Source organism: Gadus morhua, chromosome 17 (genome assembly GCF_902167405.1).
Source record: "Gadus morhua chromosome 17, gadMor3.0, whole genome shotgun sequence".
In the NCBI taxonomy this organism is placed as follows: Eukaryota; Metazoa; Chordata; class Actinopteri; order Gadiformes; family Gadidae; genus Gadus; species Gadus morhua.
The window spans coordinates 14,389,945-14,409,944 of NC_044064.1; the positions used below are offsets into that span (position 1 = coordinate 14,389,945).

Below are 20,000 nucleotides of genomic sequence, written 5' to 3' on the forward strand. Positions count from 1 at the left end.
CTCTCTCTCTCTCTGTCTCTCTGTCTCTCTGTCTCTCTGTCTCTCTCTCTCTCTCTCTCTCTCTCTCTCTCACTGTCAGTTGGTTACGGTAGAATATTCTTCCTGACACAACTGCTCTCTGTCTCAACCTGCCCAGACGTCTCTCCCTCTTTACCCCATGCTCTATCTCTTTCTCTTTCCCATGACAGGAATATTACAGGAAAGGGTTGCCAATTTAAAAGATACATAACGTAGGATATAATTTAAAATAATCTCTCTCTCTCTCTCTCTCTCTCTCTCTCTCTCTCTCTCTCTCTCTCTCTCTCTCTGGTCACATGACCTGGTTCTAGATGCTGATAAGTCAAATGCTGCAGGTGAACGTGGACGCTCGATACACTGCTGAGGAGGTGCTGTCCCACCCATGGGTGACAGTGAGTTCACACACGCACGCACGCACACACACACACACACACACCATTGTGTATACACAATACATAGATGAAAACGTTATGTGTACATGTGTCTCTGTATGTATATGTGTGTGTATGTGTGTGTGTGCGTGTGTGTCTGTCTCTGTGTGTGATTCTTCAGGATGAAGGGCCTTCAGACAGTAAGCCTTGGATGTGTGTGTGTGTGTGTGTGTGTGTGTGTGTTTGTTTCTTCAGACAGTAACCCTGGGACATGTGTGGTTGTGTGTGTGTGTGTGTGTGTGTGTGTGTGTGTGTGTGTGTGTGTGTGTGTGTGTGTGTTTCTTCAGAAAGTAACCCTCGGATGTGTGTGATTCTGTGTTTCTTCAGCCATTAACCCTGCGATGTGTGTGTGTGTGTGTGTGTGTGTGTGTGTGTGTGTTTTCAGGATGAAGGGCCTTCAGACAGTAACGCCGAGGTCAGCTCAGAGAAGGACCAGGACGAAGCAGCTCCAGAAGCATCGCAAGAACCTCCACAACCTTCTGACCTGGACAACCAAAACGTCCTAGACACGCCCCCCAACACACAAGAACCTTGCCCCGACACGCCTACACCATAAGACACGCCCCCTGGCCCACCTACACTCTAGGACATGGCAACAACAAGACATGCCTCCTAACACGTCCCCCTCCACACCGGAAACAGCACAATAAGCAACACAATAAGACAAGCCCCGTGACACACTTACGCACTAAGACACATACCCTAACACTACTACACACTAACACAGGATCCCTAACGCACGTACACACTAAGACACACACCCCAACACATCTACACACTAACACAGGACCCCTAACACACATACACACTAAGACACACACCCTAACACATCTACACACTAACACAGGACCCCTAACACACATACACACTAAGACACACACCCTAACACACCTACACACTAACACAGGACCCCTAACACACCTGCAGTATACTAGTCCAAATCACAACTCCTTTCAAACCTGTACTAGTCCTGTCTATACATTACGTTAGTCCCTACTATTCCCACATGATACTGGTCCAGGACTAACACATTTCCAAGACGGACCAATTTGACTGCCCTAAACCCGTGGCTGGTGCTTGGTCTGAACCAATGTGTGTGTGAACCCAGGAGCAGAGGATGTATCACTGTGACGACAACCACATCCACAATGTCTCTCTGCCGGGGTCGCCATGTCGGGGCCAAGTGCTGCTTACGGCTGCTTGTCCACAAAGACTTTTCACGTGATCGACCTTCTCATCAGCCACTGGGAAATGCAACCCTCCACGCCACAAGGGGGCAGTCTGGTCTCGAGCTACTCCTAGAGCCGTCCAAGTTCCTCAGTAGATTCTACGTGAAACACGCTGATGGATGTAGCCATCGCGTGTGAATAATGTACATAGTGTTGTGTCTGTCTGTGGCTGTCTGTTTTAACGTGGGAAAAACCCACAGACATCAAAAAAATATTTCAACCCCGACACATGACATGTTAGCTTCCTAGTAAATCCTTGAATACCTTGAAAAAAAAAGAACAATAGTAGTAAAAGGAACAATAGATCAATTTCATATATCGGTGTCCCTCCCCATGTCATGTGAGCCGGGGTCATTTACCTTTTCAAAGGACATGCTCTTAGCAGCATTAAAACACTGAAAGAAAACATTCTACACTGAAACGTACGTACTGTAAAGAAAAAACGAGATTTCATGTTCTTGTAGGATTTCCTTTTGCAACAAATGAAACGTTTAGCGTGAAAGAGTGAGAGGCATGATGAGGGATGGATCGTCGTTTTCGTATTATTGTGTAACAGGAACAATTGTGTTGATCTGACCTTGTGTGATCTGACCTAACCATGACCTGAACTATGACCTTATCATGGCCTTGTTTGACCTTTGACCCAGGCCGCTGAGGAGAAGGAGGGTTGCTCTATGCAGTGCCTATCCTGTCCTCACTGAACACTGTACCTCACATCAAAGCACCTGTTTCCTGCTCTTCCTACACCCCAGTGTTGGGGTGCGCTACCAGCGAACGCCGCTAGCGTACTCGCCTGTAGCCTAGCGACAGCCTGTGAACTCCTCTCTCCATCAGTGGCTTGACCCTTGACCCTTGACTTTTTATGCCTGCTATGAACTTACTGGTCGTCAAGTCTTGAGTTGTTGCTTTCTACCAAACCGAGAAGAGCCTTCCGTTAATCCTCGTCGTGCCACGACCACTCCCCGGTCCAACACGCTGACGACTCTGCGCTTACTGGGGTCGGAAGGTGCTCCCTAAGCACCACCACACCTCTACTGCTGCCGTTCGTCTGCACCACCGTCCTCTAGTCTACCGCACTGCCCAAGGACAACCCCTCTGTCCACAAGAGGAACACCACAGACACTACGTTATAGGACGTCGTAGCGGCTCATGGTCTGAGGACAGCTAGTTAGTGGAAGTGCCTGCTCTTTAATCCGACCTGCTCCTGACTCCGGAGCCTCTCCCCGGGAGGTTTGAATGTTGAAATGGGTCAGAACCGAAGCGTCTGAGGGGGTGGTCACTGGCTTTATGTGTGTCTTCTTCATCCAAATCAGTGTGTTGTGAGATGTTATGTTAGAGAGAGAGCTCTCCCATCACACCTCATGTTAGGAGTTAAGTACGTTTAGGAGAACGAGTATTTCACCAAACCTGGATGGAGCCTGGAGATCTTTGTAGACCATACGGACTCTGTTTGCTATCTATGTCATTCCATGGGTTTAAAAAAGAATGGTGAATCTGACTTTAAAACCAATCTGCTTTTCTAGCTGTGTTGATAAGGAAATAACACGGTAAATCTGGTTTTAAAACCACTGGTATTCAGCTTGTGTCAACACGCAACAGTAAATGTTGTTTTAGGTCAAAGGTCAGCATTGAACTGCAGCACTCGAGCAGGTCTCAAGACTGAATGAGTTATATTTCAGTATTTGGTTTGGAGGACATTGTACCTTCGAACATGTTTTTTTAATTAGCCAGGAGATGAAAGTGTATTGTATAGAATTGGTTCACCACACGTTTGTTGGTGACGGTAGACCTGTATGGGAGGTATTCATGTTGGTCTCTCTGTCCCATCAGTGTTTAGAGGGTCAGTCCAGGTTTGGTTCATACCGTTTTAAAGACATGTTTAATGATGATGAAGAACATAAATGTGATAGATATGTGTTATAAATTTAACAGGATGTTGGCTGGAACAGGGTGTGGCAATTCACAGCAGAAAAAAAACAAATCATTCAGTGGAATCAACAAAAAATGAAGACAGCTGTGAAACTGAAAATAAAAATGCCGTAACATCTTAATCTTAGTCATCTATGATCCTTTCAACTTCCATGTCTACATGGGATATATAATTACATTATATTTTAATATATGCTGAAAAGCAATTTTTTTAACTATATTTTTTGGTTTATGAGCTCAACATTAAATACATTTGATTTAAGCCACTGAAAAACAACAATCTACCAAATTTCATGTTGAAAGTAATTTAATTTGGATTAAAAAATTGGAATGACTGGTTACATTTGAGCACCTTAAAGTATTTCTTCCGTACAGTTAATAGCTACAGCCACTCCTGGAGAAGTATACACTTAAACATGTAGGAAGCCCATCAAACAGTGAATAAAATACCTCAATGAAAACATTTACATCTCCCATCATGCTAGGGGATTGTACATAGTGTTAGATATCAGAAACGCCACATGACCACAACCTCCTAGTCCTTGCTACACCATAGTCTTTGACCAGCGCCTCCTAGTCGTGCTACACCATACAGTCTCTGACCAGAGCCTCCCAGTCCATACAGTCTTTGACCAGATTCTCCTAGTCCTTGCTACACCATACAGTACTTGGCACTTCTCCATAGAAGACTATCCAGCTAATATCTCACCTCCCCCCTCATCTCTGTCATGACCTGCTGAAGCACCGCTTAACAGCTGATCTTCAGTCTAGTTTGACCCCCGACCTTTAGCTCAGTCCAGACCAGCGACATGGGGGTGGGGGGGGAGCCCTGCCCCCTCCCCCCGGCATACTGTGCCCATGGTAACGTGGAGGGCAAAGGAGAACGGGGGGGGGGGGGGGGGGGTGGAGTGTGACACATGAAGTAGTAAAACAACTCAACAAAAGGGAGGCAGCAGCGTCATTCTGGCGACAGTCGTAGCGTTTTTCTCTTGGCATCGGCGAGGCCACGTTGTGCGTTCGACTGGAGTCGAGGAGACGTTACACATACTTCCTGGTGTGGTCGCCCATCGCCAAAGGCAACACAGAGGATGCTTCAGCAGAACAGTGTCTCTAAATCAGAGGCTGGACAGCGAAATGGTTACGAACACTAAGGCAGCAGGATGCAAGAACGAGGAAAAGGATACAAACTAGTGAATAACACAGGTCGCCCGGCTTCGTATTGTGCTACGGACCGCTGGACACTTCGCCTCCACTCGCCCCAGATAGTCCAGTTGAGGGCCAACAAGGAGGCCACTTCCCCCACACACTCATACCACCTCATCTCACAAAAGGGAAATGTAGTTTTTAGGGACCATCCCACGCCGTCCACCGACGACTCCGATGATCCACAGTTCGTCTAAAGACTCCACTTCGCTTAGGACGTCCCCGATCTAGAAAGAGAGGCGAGGTCACGTTATCGATGAGGATCGACATTGTGCGTCTATCTGCAAGATAACACACACAGACACACACACACGGGCGCACACACACACACACACACACGGCTGACCTTCAGAGTGAGTTCATCTTGGCTCTCTGCTGTGAAGTCAAACAGAGCCTTGGCCACTCGGCTGCCGGGTGGGGGCTGGTCTTGGTTCGGCTGACCTACAAACAGGGAGAGACATCAGTTCCATCAGCAGCACCAGGCCTATCAAATCTACCTATCTATGTATATCTATATATCTGCATATATATATACATACACACTACCAGTACTGGGCTATGTCTACCTATATATATATGTCTCCCCCCCCCCCTTCACTGTAGGCGTCTTTGAGTGTCTAGAAAAGTGCTAAATAAATTCAATGAATTATTATTATTTATTATTATTAAATGTGGTCTATAGTGTTTAAATGTGGTCGATAGGGTTTACATGTTTAAATGTGGTCGATAGGGTTTAAATGTGGTCGATAGGGTTTAAATGTGGTCGATAGGGTTTAAATGTGGTCGATAGGGTTTAAATGTGGTCGATAGGGTTTAAATGTGGTCGATAGGGTTTAAATGTGGTCGATAGGGTTTAAATGTGGTTGATAGGGTTTACATGTGGTCGATAGGGTTTAAATGTGGTCGATAGGGTTTAAATGTGGTTGATAGGGTTTACATGTTTAAATGTGGTCGATAGGGTTTACATGTTTAAATTTGGTCGATAGTGTTTAAATGTGGTCGATAGGGTTTAAATGTGGTCGATAGGGTTTACATGTGGTCCATAGTAGTGTTAAAAGTTATTTTCCCTCTTTCTCCACCTCATCCCTCACTCTCCACCTCAAGCTGGTGTGTGGTGAGCGTTCTGGCACCAATTGGCTGCCGTGCATCACCCAAATGGGTGCTACATACTGGTGGTGGTTAGGGAGGTCCCCCCCCCCCCCCCCCTTCGCTGTAGGCGTCTTTGAGTGTCTAGAAAAGCGCTAAATAAATTCAATGAATTATATACCCTACCAGTACAGGGCCGAGTCTATCTATATATACCCTACCAGTATAGGGTTAGGTCTACCTTTATAATCACCTCCGGTATAGGGCTCGGTGAAGGCCACAGGGTAGAGCCCCTCCCTGTCCTCCACCCTTCCTCTCCTCCAGTCTGAGTCGACGTGCTGCAGGACTCTGATCAGCGCCCCCTGCTGGAAGGACAGGTCGTCCACCGTCTGACCAGGGAAGTTAAACACCGCCAGCGCCCATTCCTCCTGCTTCTCCTGCTGCTTCTCCTGGAACACACCAGTCCACCATGAACCCACGTCAATGGAACATGATGCCAATTCAATGTGAATGTTTAGCAGCTATATACCAGGAACCACATCAATCTAACATAGAATATACTCAATGTGAATGTTTAGCAGCTATATACCAGGAACCACATCAATCTAACATAGAATATACTCAATGTGAATGTTTAGCTACACACCAGGACACACATCAATAGTTCCATGATATATATTCGACGTGAATGTTTAGTTACACACACCAACATAAAATAGCATATATTCAATGTGAATGTTTCGCTACACAGACCAATATAACATAGTATATATGTTAAGTAGCTACACACCGTGACGACTGGGGATTCAGAGGACGTTGGTTCTATAAAAGACAAAGATGAGAAGGTCACTTTATAAATAACTGAATATAACAATATAATAAACATACTGTAAAAATGAATGAAATGACTGAACTGTGAACAGATGCATGTTTATCTGTGCGTGTGATGTACTGAAGCATTACCAGTATTCTCCAGTAAAGTGACATCCTTTGTCAAAGAAATGGCTTCGGTGGTTGCCTTGGGCAACGGCGATGGGAGGGGCTCCAGGACCTGGGTGAAGCTGAGGGGGAAGATGCCGGTTCGCCCATGGATCTGGCCCCGCCCCCACTCCTGACCAATCAGCTCTGAGAGAGCGATGACATCACCCTGGGAGAAGGTCAGCTCATCCTCCTCCTGTCCATCATAGTCACATCTGGCTACACACCTGGGACCACTACAGAGACAGAGAGAGAGACAGTCAGCACACCTGGGACCACTAGAGAGACAGTCAGCACACCTGGGACCACTAGAGAGACAGAGAGAGAGAGACAGTCAGCACACCTGGGACCACTAGAGAGACAGAGAGAGAGAGACAGTCATCACACCTGGGACCAAAGGAGACAGATAGAGAGAGACAGTCAGCACACCTGGGACCATTAGAGAGACACAGAGAGAGACAGTCATCACACCTGGGACCAATAGAGACAAAAAGGGAGAGACAGTAATCACACCTTGGTCCACTAGAGAGACAAACATAGAGAGACAGTCATTACATTTGGGACCACTACAGAGACACACTGACAGTAATCACACATGGCAAAGCCCCGGGGACAACTAGAGTCCCATAGAGAGAGACAACCAGTCTATGCGCCTGGGTACACTAGAGACACAAATAGAAAGACAGTAGCAACATCTGGCGACACACCCTGGAGCACTAGTGACACACTGAGACAGCAATCACATCTGGAAATGCACCTGGGACCATTAGAGACACTAACATAGAGAGACTCCACCCCCGACACACACACACACACACATACCTAGAGCCACATAGAGACACAGATACATACATAGAAAAGACACACTAACACATACAGAAACAAACATATACTGTGTGCGTGCGTGTGACGTCACTTGTGTGTTACCTGATAGGTGGTGATACTTCTGGATCTTTCTGTTTCGAGGGCTGAACCATAAGGCTGGACTGGAGGAACAGAGACACAGAACTAGTATTATTATCTTTAATCTATCCACGTGTTTGTAAGATATTATTATTGTCTTTATTATATTCATGTTTTTTTAATTATTTCTTCTGATGCCGGAGGAGGCCAAATCACCTGAATGTCTGAGATGCCAAACTCCTCAGAGACTACTTTTGATTGGCTGTCCGGACCAGGGAGCACCTCCTGCTGGATGTCCAGGAGGCATGTTGATTGGTCAACAGACTGTTCCGTGATCAGCTGAGGTATGGGAGGGGTGGAGCCGTGGTTGTCAAGGACAATCAGGACTTCTTGTTTCTGCTGCAGAAAGCGATCAACAGGAAATGTTGATGTTTGTTCAGAACTTTCCATCATCTGCGTGTGTGTGAGAGTGTGTGAGTGAGTGAGTGAGTTTGTGTGTGAGAGTGCATGTGGGTGCGTGCGTGTACCATGTAGCTGACATAGAGCGGGTGTCCAGGTTTCGGTCTAGGTGGAAGGGGCGGTCCTTTCTTCAAGGCCTTCTGCCCATGCTTGTGATTGGCTGGGACAGAGGAAGGGGCGGGGCTCTCCTGGAGGGAAGACGGCTGCTGTATGGCAGACGACGCAGACGGGGCCGGCTTAGTTCGGGACGGAGGCGTCTGATTGGCTACTGACGAGGATGTGGGGTTGACGGTTGGAGGGGGCGGTCGGCCAGGAACCGTTTTGATTGGTGGAGGGCGAAGGGGGAGGGCTTTCACCCCTGAAGGCCTTGGGAGGGGGGAGACACAATATGTATTTACCATCACACACTTATAAGTGTATAAGTAATATCTTTGTACAAAAAAAGTGTGAGTGTGTGTGTGTGTGGGAGTGAATACCTTGGGGGGGGGCCGGAGCTGATCCTCCTCTGTGTTGGGGCCTGGGGGGCAGCGGGCAGCGTGGGCGGTTTGACGCCCAGCGCAGGAGGGGTAGGAGACACAGTGGGCTTCAAGCCCAGAGATGGAGCTAGAGACACAGAGACACACACACACACACACACACACACACACACACACACACACACACACACACACACACACACACACACACACACACACACACACACACACACACACACACACACACACACACAGATTTAACTTTGTTTGTTACCAAACAACACACACACTGCCTCACTGCCACCATAAACCAAACCACATGGCTGTTGTTTCTACCACAGCTGAGTCAGCAGACTCCACCCTCTTGGCCCTCACACACACACGCAACAAAACACTTCTTTGTACTAGCCCACACACACACACCCAGACCAACGCATAAGTGGATAGTGCACAGGCACGCATGTACACAGACATCCATTGGAACAATTATAGGAGAGAAAATATAATGAGAATGCTGCATTATGTCTACTCCAGTGAGAGACAGACAGGGAGACAGACAGGCAGCAGACAGTCAGACAGACAGGCAGGGCAGTCTGGTGTCTCACCGCTGGCTCTCCTTGATGACATGGACGTCAGGCTGGAGGGTTTGCCTGGGACGGCGGGACGATCACTTCCTGTCTTCACTGTAACAGGAAGTGGAAGTAATTGGCATCAATATCCTATTAGCATTGACCAGCCAGAAGGGGAGCACATTGCTCACACATACATGAATTATTACACACACACACACACACACACACACACACACACACACACACACACACACACACACACACACACACACACACACACACACACACACACACACACACACACACACACACACACTCTAAATCAATCTAAATTACCAGTGTCTGTGGTGGTGGTGCTGTCGCCTGTGGTGGGTGTGCTGCTGGTCTTCCCAGGGGCTTGTGCCTCTCTCTCAGTGCGGGTCCCAGGCAGGCTGGGGGGTCTCGGGGGGGCTGTGGTCCCCAGGCTGGCCCGAGGGGCAGGGCGGGGCCTGGGGGAGGGCTTGGGGGCGGGGCTCCCGGAGGGAGAGGGCTTCTCCGAGACGGGTGTGGGGGAGAGTCCGTCCTCCCAGAATTCCTTGCACTGAGGTTTGGGTTTGGGTGCGATGGCGGGAGGGGCTGGCTTGGCCGGTTGCCCCTGGAGACGGGGGCGTGGCTCTGGCCGCGTCGGGGCGGCTGTACTCCCCGCGGGTCCAACGTCTCCATGACAACTGTCAGACAGCGGCGGCTGCTCTGGCTGGAAGGCATCGATCCTGGCCTTCAGTTTGGCCATGTCCCCCTCTTCCTCCTCGTCCTCCTCCTCGCTCTCTGATTGGCTGGGCCCGCTGTCGCCCCTGCGGTCTTCAGGGAAACCCCAGTCGTCTGCGCTGAAGGCCTCCAGCAGCTCCTGCAGGTACTTCCCCTGGCTCACTTCCTGGTCGGCGGCGTCGCCCCCCCTGCCGAGGGCCGCGAGCGTGGCCTGACCGTCGGCGCGCAGCTTCACCAGCGTCTGGACCTGGACGTCGGCGCCGACCGGCCTCTCGATCAGTCTAGAACGGGGCCGGGGCCGGGGGCGCTCCACCGGGGCGAGGGGGGAGGGGTTAGAGGGAGGGGGAGGAGCCACCACAGAGAGAGGCTCCCACTGGTCGGTCTGAGAGCAGGACGCAGAGGTCACGAGGGAACGGGGGCGTGTCCGACCATGGGTCCTCGCTGGTCTCAGGGGGGACTGGCCGGCATCGGTGCTGATGAGGTCATCAACGTGAGACAGCGGTCGGGGCGGAGTGGGGAACGACGGACGAGGGGGTCTCGACGGCCTTCGGAGTACTATCGACACACACACACACACACACACACACACACACACACACACACACACACACACACACACACACACGACTTTACAGGAACAACACTGGTAAAGTTATTCAGACAGACAGTCAGTCAGACAGACGGGTTCCCTCACCTGCAGCACATTTCGGGTCAGGGGGGGCCGGACCCAGGTCGGTCTGGGTGGCGCTGGTTACCGTGGAGACAGTCCTCAGGCAGGAAGAGGAGGAGGGGGGAGGTAGGGAGGAGGCAGGGGGAGGGAGGAGGACTTGTTCCTGGGACTTCTCTCTGATGACTTCCTCGTAGGAGGGAGGAGGCTTGGGAATAGACATTAACATTACTACTAGTAATTAAAACTACTAATCAATAATTACTACAAATGAACTAACACCATCCGGCTGAACTGCCTTTTGTTGAGTTAACGGAGGTTGACAATCAAGGTGCCAGGATGTGGCTGTCGACGCTCTGTAAGAGACCAATCATCAGTGACATGAACTCCACTGCGAGAGTAGAGCTAACCTGTGAGAGATACTACGTCTCTCCCTAAGCAGACACTCTCTGGGCGTGGTGGGCGCTTTGTGAGCTTACTGCCGGGTACAACAGACGCCGGGGCCACCTTTGTTTGGTTTTTCCAGAGTACCTGCCTGTACGACTCTCGGTTGTTGAATCTGACACAAGGACTTGTATCCTGCGAGTAGCAGTAAATATCTGTACGTATTCAATAATTACATTTGCTTGCGAGCATGTTGAGCATGGTCTGGACAGCATGATGATTATCATAAATATCACCATCATTTTATTACTACTATGAGGATTATCAATAATTATCCTTTCACCATTAATATTATTTCTACAATGATGACTATCATAAATATTACATTCACCATTATTATCACTACTATGATGATTATAAATCTAACAATCACTATTATCATTAGTATTACTATGATTATTATCAGAAATATAAAAATCATTAGAAAAGATTAGGGCTGGGCAACGATTAAATGTTTTAATCACAATTAATCGCATTGTATTGGGGATTTAACTTGCGATTAATCACACTTTTAAAATTATATGTTAAATCCACTCCAATTGAAGTTAAATGAGATTATCAAATGGAATGACACATTATCTTCATATCAAATGTACTTAATAAGCAAAAACTAGACAAAGTGATCTTGAGGGAGTTTTATTGACTCACTCAGTGTGGGTTGATATGAAACTTACGGAACACCACAGATTTGGGAATTGTAAACAGGCTCAGTTAATTAGTATATTTGTAAACAGTTACTACAAGTGTAGCTAAATTCAAATAAGTATCGCCACAGATATGGGAATCGTAATCAGGCAGTCACTAGCTACAATTGTAATTGAATGTTAAGTAAGTTGGATTAAAAACAAAATGATTTCCAATAGGAATGTTGACATTCAGTGGGCCAAACCTTTAAAAACAAAAAAGAGAACGTGTGTAAATACGTCAATGCGTCAATTTGTATTAATCGCGTTAAAATAAGATTGCTTTAACGCGTAATTAACACGTTAACTTGCCCAGCCCTTGAAAAAATACATCTGGAATGATGCGTGTCAATCTATAAGACAGACAACAGACAGATGGAGACAGGGTGGCAGACAGACAGACAGACCTTGATGGTGGGGGGGATGGTGGGGGTCCAGATCTGACTGGCGGGAGGAGGGGGGGGTGGGAATCCCCCAGATGCCCCTGGGAACCAGGAAGTTGAGGACAGCGGCTCCGCTGATAGGATGGTGATCTCCGGTCGCCTAGCAACACATCACATCAGATTAACCTTGACAACAGCCCACAGACTTTTAGCTCAGATTTAGCTAGAAACCAGTGAAAATGTTGTTCCATCAATAATTACAGAGTAAATGTATTTATATTTAAAAAATCTATTACATTTTATTTGATAACCATATGAATTAATGCAGAAATATAGACTCATACATTGATTCTACAAAGTCTTATTCAGGGGTGAAAGAAGGAACCCGATTGGTCAAGAGAAGGTCTTACCTTCTGTCTCTCTCTCTGTCTTGTACTCGCTCTCTCTCTCGCTCTCTGGGTCCCTCACTGACAGATGTAGACCTTGTGGTAGCTAGCATGCAGGCAGGCAGGCAGGCAGGCAGGCAGGCAGGCAGGCAGACAGACAGACATATAGAGTTATATATTTAATGCGCTACACTGTGTTCCTAAAATGAAACATCTTCTATCAAAACTTTTACCAAAAGGAATCAAGGAAGTTTCAATATCAGTAAATAAAGTTTGAGTAATATCCCAAATATTGGATTATCACAGAGTTTTACCCTTCATATGTTGTGCACTGACCATCAAACCATCCTTGATTGGGATGATGACAGTAAGTAGTGTAGTTTGTCTGTGAGGCTGTGTGAGTGACTTTCTGGGGGACCAATCCAGTGCTTGCAGTTAAACAAAGCAATTCATGAGGTTCCACTTCTATCCCTCCCGTTTTACATGCTGAATCTCTATGGGAAAGTTACCAAGGTCCTCTGCAAAACATGACGTAAAGCCTTGGGTTATAAAAAGGTGTCTGGTCTGTGATGTAAGGAATGGGACACAGAGCAGAAGAACACTACTCACTACGCTTCAGTACAGCTCTGATGGACGAGAGAGGCCCCTGGCTGTAGAGAGAGAGAGAGAGAGAGAGAGAGAGAGAGAGAGAGAGAGAGAGAGAGAGAGAGAGAGAGAGAGAGAGAGAGAGAGCGTGGCATCAGAAACAAGAGAAGTCACATTTAACCTCCATCTCGCCCTCTCCTTAGGAAATTGAAGAGGGAGGAAATGGAGATGATTCATTTAGTTGTTCCAGATTACGTTCACCCCCGCTACCAAAGGAAAAGTAATAACTACTACATGACAATGCCGCACATGTTTATCACACATTAATCCTTCTTCTTCCTTTTCTAAACGTTCTGTCTTTTCTTCGACGCGGATCGGCTTTTTAGGAGAACATAAAACCACCACCTCCTCTTCCTCCACCACCATTACACAAACAATGACCTCACACACACAACAGACCCTCTCCAGCCGGTCGTCAAGCAGACAGCCGGATGACTTTAAATAGAGGAAGAGTGAAGTCAAAGGCCTACAGGGACTAACTACTGCTCTACTACTACACTACAAACAAATGGATATACACACCACACAATAAGAGACAGAAACACTTGATGCAAACATCCACATCAGTAAAGGTTGCCCCACTTTGAACTCTTAAGCATCCACGTTTCCTAAAAGGCAGGAAAAATTGTTACATTTCCCAACACCGATTTTCCATAGGGGTCCGGGGTCATAGCAAAGGAAGTGCAGGAAACAGAGGCAGGAGAAGAAAGACAGGAAGCAAAGTCTTACCTGTGACGATGTTCTGGCTTACGTCTGTTAGGGCGATCTAGAGGGAGGGAGAGAAATAAAGAAAGAAGGAAAGAAAAAAAGAAAGACAGAAAGGCACACAGACAGACATACACGTTAAAATATGAACCAAAAGTTGTGTTTGTCCAACTTTTCCAGAGGTTTCTTTCCTACCTCTCGTACGAGCTAAAAGCTAAAAGCACAGCAACAAGCAGAAACTCCCAAACTCCACAAGACCACAGCAACGTGTCGTCCGCCTCTCCCTAGAGCCCCTCTCTGCTCCCTGATCTTCTGATTGGTCGTGGTCGTGGTCGTGTCTCTCTCTCTCTCTCTCTCTCTCTCTCTCTCGGATTAAAACAACATGACTGCATCCCTCTCCCAGAGTCTCCCACGCTGGCAGTGCTGCGATTGGTGGGAGGAATAAGGAAGTCAGGCTCTGATTTGCTGTGCTGGAGTTGTGCTGAAGTCATCATGCATTTCATCAATTCCATATGCGTTCACAGCTGTTTCACTGTTAGAGCGGCGTTCAAAACACACCGTTCTATCATTAACATTCCACATTGTTTGAGTTATACTGGCCGCTGGCCAGAACAGCAACAGTCTTCTACTGGTGGAAACTTGGAGCTGTCAAGTACAAGAAGAGTCTCATTCTGGTGGACACTTGGAGCTTACCAGTACAACCACAGTCTGGTACTGGTTGTACTGGTAGTTGCCCAGGACAACCACCCTCTGCTATGCTACTAGTGCCTTCCTCCAAGTACCATGTTTGTCTGCACTTTTTTTTTTAAAGTTGGACACACCTTTGTGCGTGTGATGACGTGTTCACGCCATAATTTATGGTTTTAGAGTCACCTGCACAGGCAGGTGCACTCGCTGGAGTGAAGCCCCCAAACAAACACGAAGAGGTCGGGGCCGAGGAAGTTCAACGTTACCAACCAAACACTACATCACAATACTATATTACTCCACTCTGTCTAGTTTGACGGACTTTCAGGAAAACACGAAGGAGACCGATTCAACACTAGTAGCCTACCGGAATGTGTCAGCTTACCTCCACCGGCGCCTGGCCTCGGTTGTCGGCGAACCACTGGTTCTTCCGACGTCTCCAGTCCACCCTCCTCTTCCTCGTCTGTCCGCGCTTCGGCCATCTCTCCTTTCCTTCTACTGTCTATCTTCTGTCTCCCCCCGCTCTCTCCGGAGGAAAATGGAGCTGGTTCAAAACAACACCAGCAACATTTCTCCTCCTCCTCGGATCTGTCTCCCAACAACTAGCACAACTTCTTACAAACTCCGACAAACTCCACTAAGACCAACTCGCCGATTTCCCGAACGTTCGTGTTTCGTTGAGGGTGTTTTCACACTAAAAACACAACAACACTGCCGAAGGACGCGGTCGGCGGAGGAGACACTGGACTGGTTCTCCGCTTCCCGGAGGGTAGCACCGCCGCTGCGCGAGTCGGTGACGTCACTAGGGAGGAACAGAAAAGCAGGGGAGATTCTGATCAAAGTTCAAGTTCCGCGGTAATACGTTAAGACTGACCCCCAGAGCAGCCTAGATCAGTCATTTTCCATCTGTGGTACGGTATGCGAGAGTAGTGGAGGGAGTACGTTTGTTTCAATAATATATATAATTGAAACAATATATTTTAAATATTGTTAGGTAAATAAAGCATTATAGCTTGTTGTTATGAGAAGAATGGTGTGGCTTGGTCTCTTCCATTATATATTTTCCATTGTTATTTTGTGTCCATTATTTATATACCATTATGTATTAATCAGACTGATACAGACAGTTGTTATATACCAGTTGCAGTGTTAGTGCCTTTACCAACTTCAGCTACACAACACAGGGAATAGAACCCATGTCCCTCACTTCTAAAGCTGCAAATGAAAGGGAAACCAAAGTTAGTTTTGGCAGTTTGTTGAAAAACAGCAAGGGATTTGAACCGAAGTTTGTATGAACATGACTCTGCCTCCGGGGTTATCACACATTCCTCTTATATAACTCCCACCAAGTCGCCTTTAACTGCTGTTCACTCATCCTGTCTCAGTAGAAAGCATGATATAGAAGGAAATGGTGGGGCTATCAAACAGTAGCACAATTGTTTAGGAACAGAGAAGCAACAGACCGACAGACCGACAGACACACGCACGAACACGCACACGCACACAGGAACACACGCATACGCACATACGGACGAAACAAATTATCCCTGCGCTTGACATGGTTGTAATTCTACCTTATATCCGCCAGAGGACGCTGTTAAACATCAATTGAGAAAATCATAATTAAAACCTTTAATTACAGTATATTGGTCCCTGATGCTGAAACCTTAAAAACCATTACTTTTTGTCAGCTATTTGTCAAAAAAGTGCACAAAGGAAGAGGTTGGTCGTAGGCTATTACAGACCTACTGAGACATAACTTCCGGGTTGTTTTGTGGGCTACTGTTACGTGTTTTAACACCGGATTAACGGCGGACGTCCCGAGAGCTGCCCCGACTGGAGCACATTCCAGGGAGATTAACGGAGCTCTGGAAAACATACTTTCAAAAATACACCTGCTATAAATATAAATTAATCATTCTGTTGATATTTATATAAATATATAATTACAATAAATACACCTGCTATAGCCTACATAAAGGAATCATATTGATATTTTTATAAATATATACTTACAATAAATACACACGCTATAAATATAAGTACATCATTATATTGATATTAGTATAATTACCTACTTACTTATATATATTAATCATATCCTAAATATTTCTGAACATATATAAAATATCAACACCTTCAATCAATACTAATGAATCATTATATAAATATATACTTACAATAAATACACCGGCTCTATATATGTATATATATATATATATATATATATATATATATACATACACACACATATATATATATATATATATGTATATATATATATATACACATGTATATTATGATTTTTTATGCATATAAATATGAATCATTTTATGAATATTAATGTAAATACACCAGCTCTAAATAAATATCCAAATAATAATATTTGAATATATACTATATACAATAAATACACCTGCTTTAAATATTGATTGTAATAATTTATGTATGCAGTTCTACTGTGTGTGTGTGTGTGTGTGTGTGTGTGTGTGTGTGTGTGTGTGTGTGTGTGTGTGTGTGTGTGTGTGTGTGTGTGTGTGTGTGTGTGTGTGTGTGTGTGTGTGTGTGTGTAGTTTGTCTAGTCAGCCATGGTTCAGACAGTAGGCACACTGTTCCCATGCAGAGGGCGGGGCTTAGGCGCGTGTGTGGGCGGGGCGAGTTACAGCTGAGCCACTAATGCGTCCAGTGTGTCCCTGTCAAATCACAGAGCTCAACACTGAGGTTGGTTGAACACACACCGTACCATCAGAGTTACATTCAGACACACACACGGAGGATGGACGAACACACACTTTACACTCTGAGTTACAGACAAACACATTGAGGACAGACAAACATACAACACTCAGACTTCAGCAGAGAGAGACAGAGAGAGAGAGAGAGACTGCTTAAGGTAAGGTTTCAGTTTTGGCAAGGGGTCAAACAATAGATTAAGGCCTCGATTTGACATAACTTTATTTGTAAAATGTGTTGCTAACCATTTTGTTCATGTTTTATAATAATTTGTCTTCTTCAAAATTGACTTGCTAACTTTGCTTAAATCTCTTAAACTATTTAAACACCAGCTGATGCCTTTGTTAACTCCACACACATGCAAACACACACTCACACCTGCCCAATCACAAACACACACACACAAACACACACAGTGTGAATCTATGGGGTGGCTTTCTATTGGACGCCGTGTGTTTGTAGGTCACCAGCAGAAGTCTCTTTTAAAACCAGATGCCAGTACACACACAGGAGGGATTACACACTCACACACACACACACACATACACACACACACACACACACACACACACACACACACACACACACACACACACACACACACACACACACACACACTACAGGATGAATTGGGATTAAACATCCTAGTCCTTGCCCCAACCCCAACCCCGTTTGTCCCTGTGATCCTTCGGTCAGCCAGTAAATCATGACCTAATTTTATTAATACATAGACAAGCAGGTGTTAGACAGTGACTACAGAGAAAGGTAAATCATGGTATAGGGTTAGGGTTAGGGTTCATTTGTAACATAGTCTATGCCCTATGCACTATGCCCTGGCCTTAGTTTGTGTGTCTGGTTCCCATTCTAACGTAAGCTGGAACATGGACCGATCCGACCCCTAGCAGTCAATCAAAATGATGGGCTCTGGCGTTACCGGGGGCAACAAGAAGAAGTCCCAGACCCTGGGAGGGGTGGACCCGGACACCTGCATGATGGTGTTCAAGAACCACTGGACACAGGTACTGTCTGTCTGTCTGTCTGTCTGTCTGTCTGTCTGTCTGTCTGTCTGTCTGTCTGTCTGTCTGTCTGTCTGTCTGTCTGTCTGTCTGTCTGTCTGTCTGTCTGTCTGTCTGACTCTCAGTCGGTCTGACTCTCTGTCTGTCTGACTCTCTGTCTAACTGTCTTACTCTCCATCTCTCTGTCTGTCTGTCTTCCTGTCCATCTGAAACGTTAACTTCAGGTTCCTCTATCTGTCTTCAGGTGGTAAAGATTCTGGACAAACACGAGCCGAGTCGCTGCGGTGCTCTGAGCTTCTTCTCTGGTCTCTCTGGCGCCTCCCCAGGTGCCAGTGGTGGAGGAGGAGTACTGCGCCTACCCACCATCCCCTCGGACGAGGCCAGCGCCGTGCACAACTACGTGGAACACATGCTGTACCTTCTGATGGAGGAAGAGCCCGGCCGAGGTCTCACACACACACACACACACACGCACGCACACACACACACACACACACACACACACACACACACACACACACACACACACACACACACACACACACACACACACACACACACACACACACACACACACACTTATAGAAGCACACTCATGAGCAAGGCATCACTTGGACCGCTCGACATGGGATCATTTGGGTCCCTTCTAAAGGTGTAATCTTGGTGATGGGATGAACACTTCCGTACCCCTGTTAAACAATTCCACCGGGATCTATGAAGTACTGAATCTGAGGAGAGAGGTGTGACCTGGTGAACCCAAGCAGCGCTGTGATTGGCTGTGTAACGTGTGTGGTGCGTTGCCAGGCGGGGCCATGGGTCCCATCCTGGAGCTGGTGGTGGTGGAGGGGGTGATGGAGAGGCTGTTCCTGTGGAGCCTGCGCCGACACTTCACCGTGGACCTGAAGCTGGAGCAGCTCCGGATGTACCAGATGCTGCTGATCCACGCCCGCCAGCCCCTCCTGCACCACAAGCCCATCCTCAAGCCCCTCATGGTGCTGTTGGCTTCCTGTGCTGAGAACACCACAGGTGAGGACAGCAGCCCTACGTGTAGACACGCCCCCTACAGGTAGACACGCCCCCTACAGGTAGACGTGTCCTCTACAGGTAGACACGCCCCTCTTCAGGTAGAAACGTCCCTCTACAGGTAGACATGCCCCCTACAGGTAACAAGACACACCCCTCTACAGATAGAAACGTCCCTCTAGGGGTAAAAAAAACACCACTCTACTGGTAGACACGCCACCTACAGGTAGACACGCCCCCTACAGGTAGACACGCCCCCTACAGGTAAACACACCACTTTACAGGTAGACCCGCCCCCTACAGGTAGACACACTACTCTACTGGTAGACACGCCTCCTACAGGTAGACACGCCCCCTACAGGTAGACACACTGCTCTACAAGTAGACACGCCACCTACAGGTCCAAAGACTCCCCTCTGGGGACATTAGAGGTAGACGATACCATGTCACCGTCCCTCCACACGGCCTCCCTCTCAGATGGAGGCGGGCAGGTGGAGCAGGTGGAGCGGGAGCTGGTGTCTCTGCTCCAGCAGCTGTGTGTGTCTCTGGTCCGAGACCCGTCGGTCCTGGAGCTCTTCTTCCACTCCACCCAGGACCAGG

General features: G+C 47.2%; 3 protein-coding genes across 9 annotated transcripts in view; 2 read left to right on the forward strand and 1 right to left on the reverse strand.

Moving 5' to 3' along the window:
- LOC115529959 (serine/threonine-protein kinase DCLK2-like) overlaps positions 1-3,729 on the forward strand; it is a 13,754-nt gene extending 10,025 nt beyond the window's left edge. Inside the window, 2 exon segments of the mRNA XM_030339107.1 lie at positions 330-410; positions 835-3,729. Of these exon segments, the coding sequence (XP_030194967.1) occupies positions 330-410; positions 835-1,005 (252 nt within the window). The 3' untranslated portion in view covers positions 1,006-3,729.
- Positions 3,730-3,896: 167 nt separating this feature from the next.
- LOC115529139 (SH3 domain-containing protein 19) lies at positions 3,897-15,425 on the reverse strand. 5 transcript variants are annotated; one of them, XM_030337651.1, is made up of 18 exons: positions 15,014-15,424; positions 14,137-14,364; positions 13,966-14,002; positions 13,201-13,241; positions 12,616-12,697; positions 12,230-12,365; positions 10,723-12,028; positions 9,621-10,583; positions 9,318-9,395; positions 8,713-8,839; positions 8,305-8,602; positions 7,994-8,176; positions 7,802-7,860; positions 6,860-7,110; positions 6,687-6,718; positions 6,138-6,345; positions 5,157-5,251; positions 3,897-5,037 (listed from the first exon to the last, which is right to left on the reverse strand). In XM_030337651.1, the coding sequence occupies exons 7-18, from the start codon at positions 10,922-10,924 to the stop codon at positions 4,930-4,932; spliced, it is 2,604 nt and encodes an 867-aa protein (XP_030193511.1). In that variant the 5' UTR covers positions 10,925-12,028; positions 12,230-12,365; positions 12,616-12,697; positions 13,201-13,241; positions 13,966-14,002; positions 14,137-14,364; positions 15,014-15,424; the 3' UTR covers positions 3,897-4,929. The 5 variants fall into 5 exon arrangements, with proteins under 5 accessions (XP_030193511.1, XP_030193510.1, XP_030193507.1 ...); XM_030337650.1 differs by lacking the exon at positions 14,137-14,364 and having other exon boundaries at positions 6,150-6,336; positions 10,723-10,903; positions 15,014-15,425; XM_030337647.1 differs by lacking the exon at positions 14,137-14,364 and having other exon boundaries at positions 6,138-6,336; positions 10,723-10,903; positions 15,014-15,425.
- A 1,909-nt stretch (positions 15,426-17,334) lies between these two features.
- Positions 17,335-20,000, forward strand: part of LOC115529137 (protein FAM160A1) — a 13,072-nt gene continuing 10,406 nt past the window's right edge. For 2 of the 3 annotated variants that reach the window (XM_030337641.1, XM_030337642.1), the window contains exons 1-5: positions 17,335-17,521; positions 18,236-18,380; positions 18,622-18,823; positions 19,182-19,403; positions 19,878-20,000. The exon at positions 19,878-20,000 is cut by the window's right edge and continues 49 nt beyond it. In XM_030337641.1, coding sequence (XP_030193501.1) covers positions 18,276-18,380; positions 18,622-18,823; positions 19,182-19,403; positions 19,878-20,000 — 652 coding nt within the window. In that variant the 5' untranslated portion in view covers positions 17,335-17,521; positions 18,236-18,275. The remainder of the gene's footprint in view (positions 17,522-18,235; positions 18,381-18,621; positions 18,824-19,181; positions 19,404-19,877) is intronic. The other variant, XM_030337643.1, reaches the window with a different exon arrangement.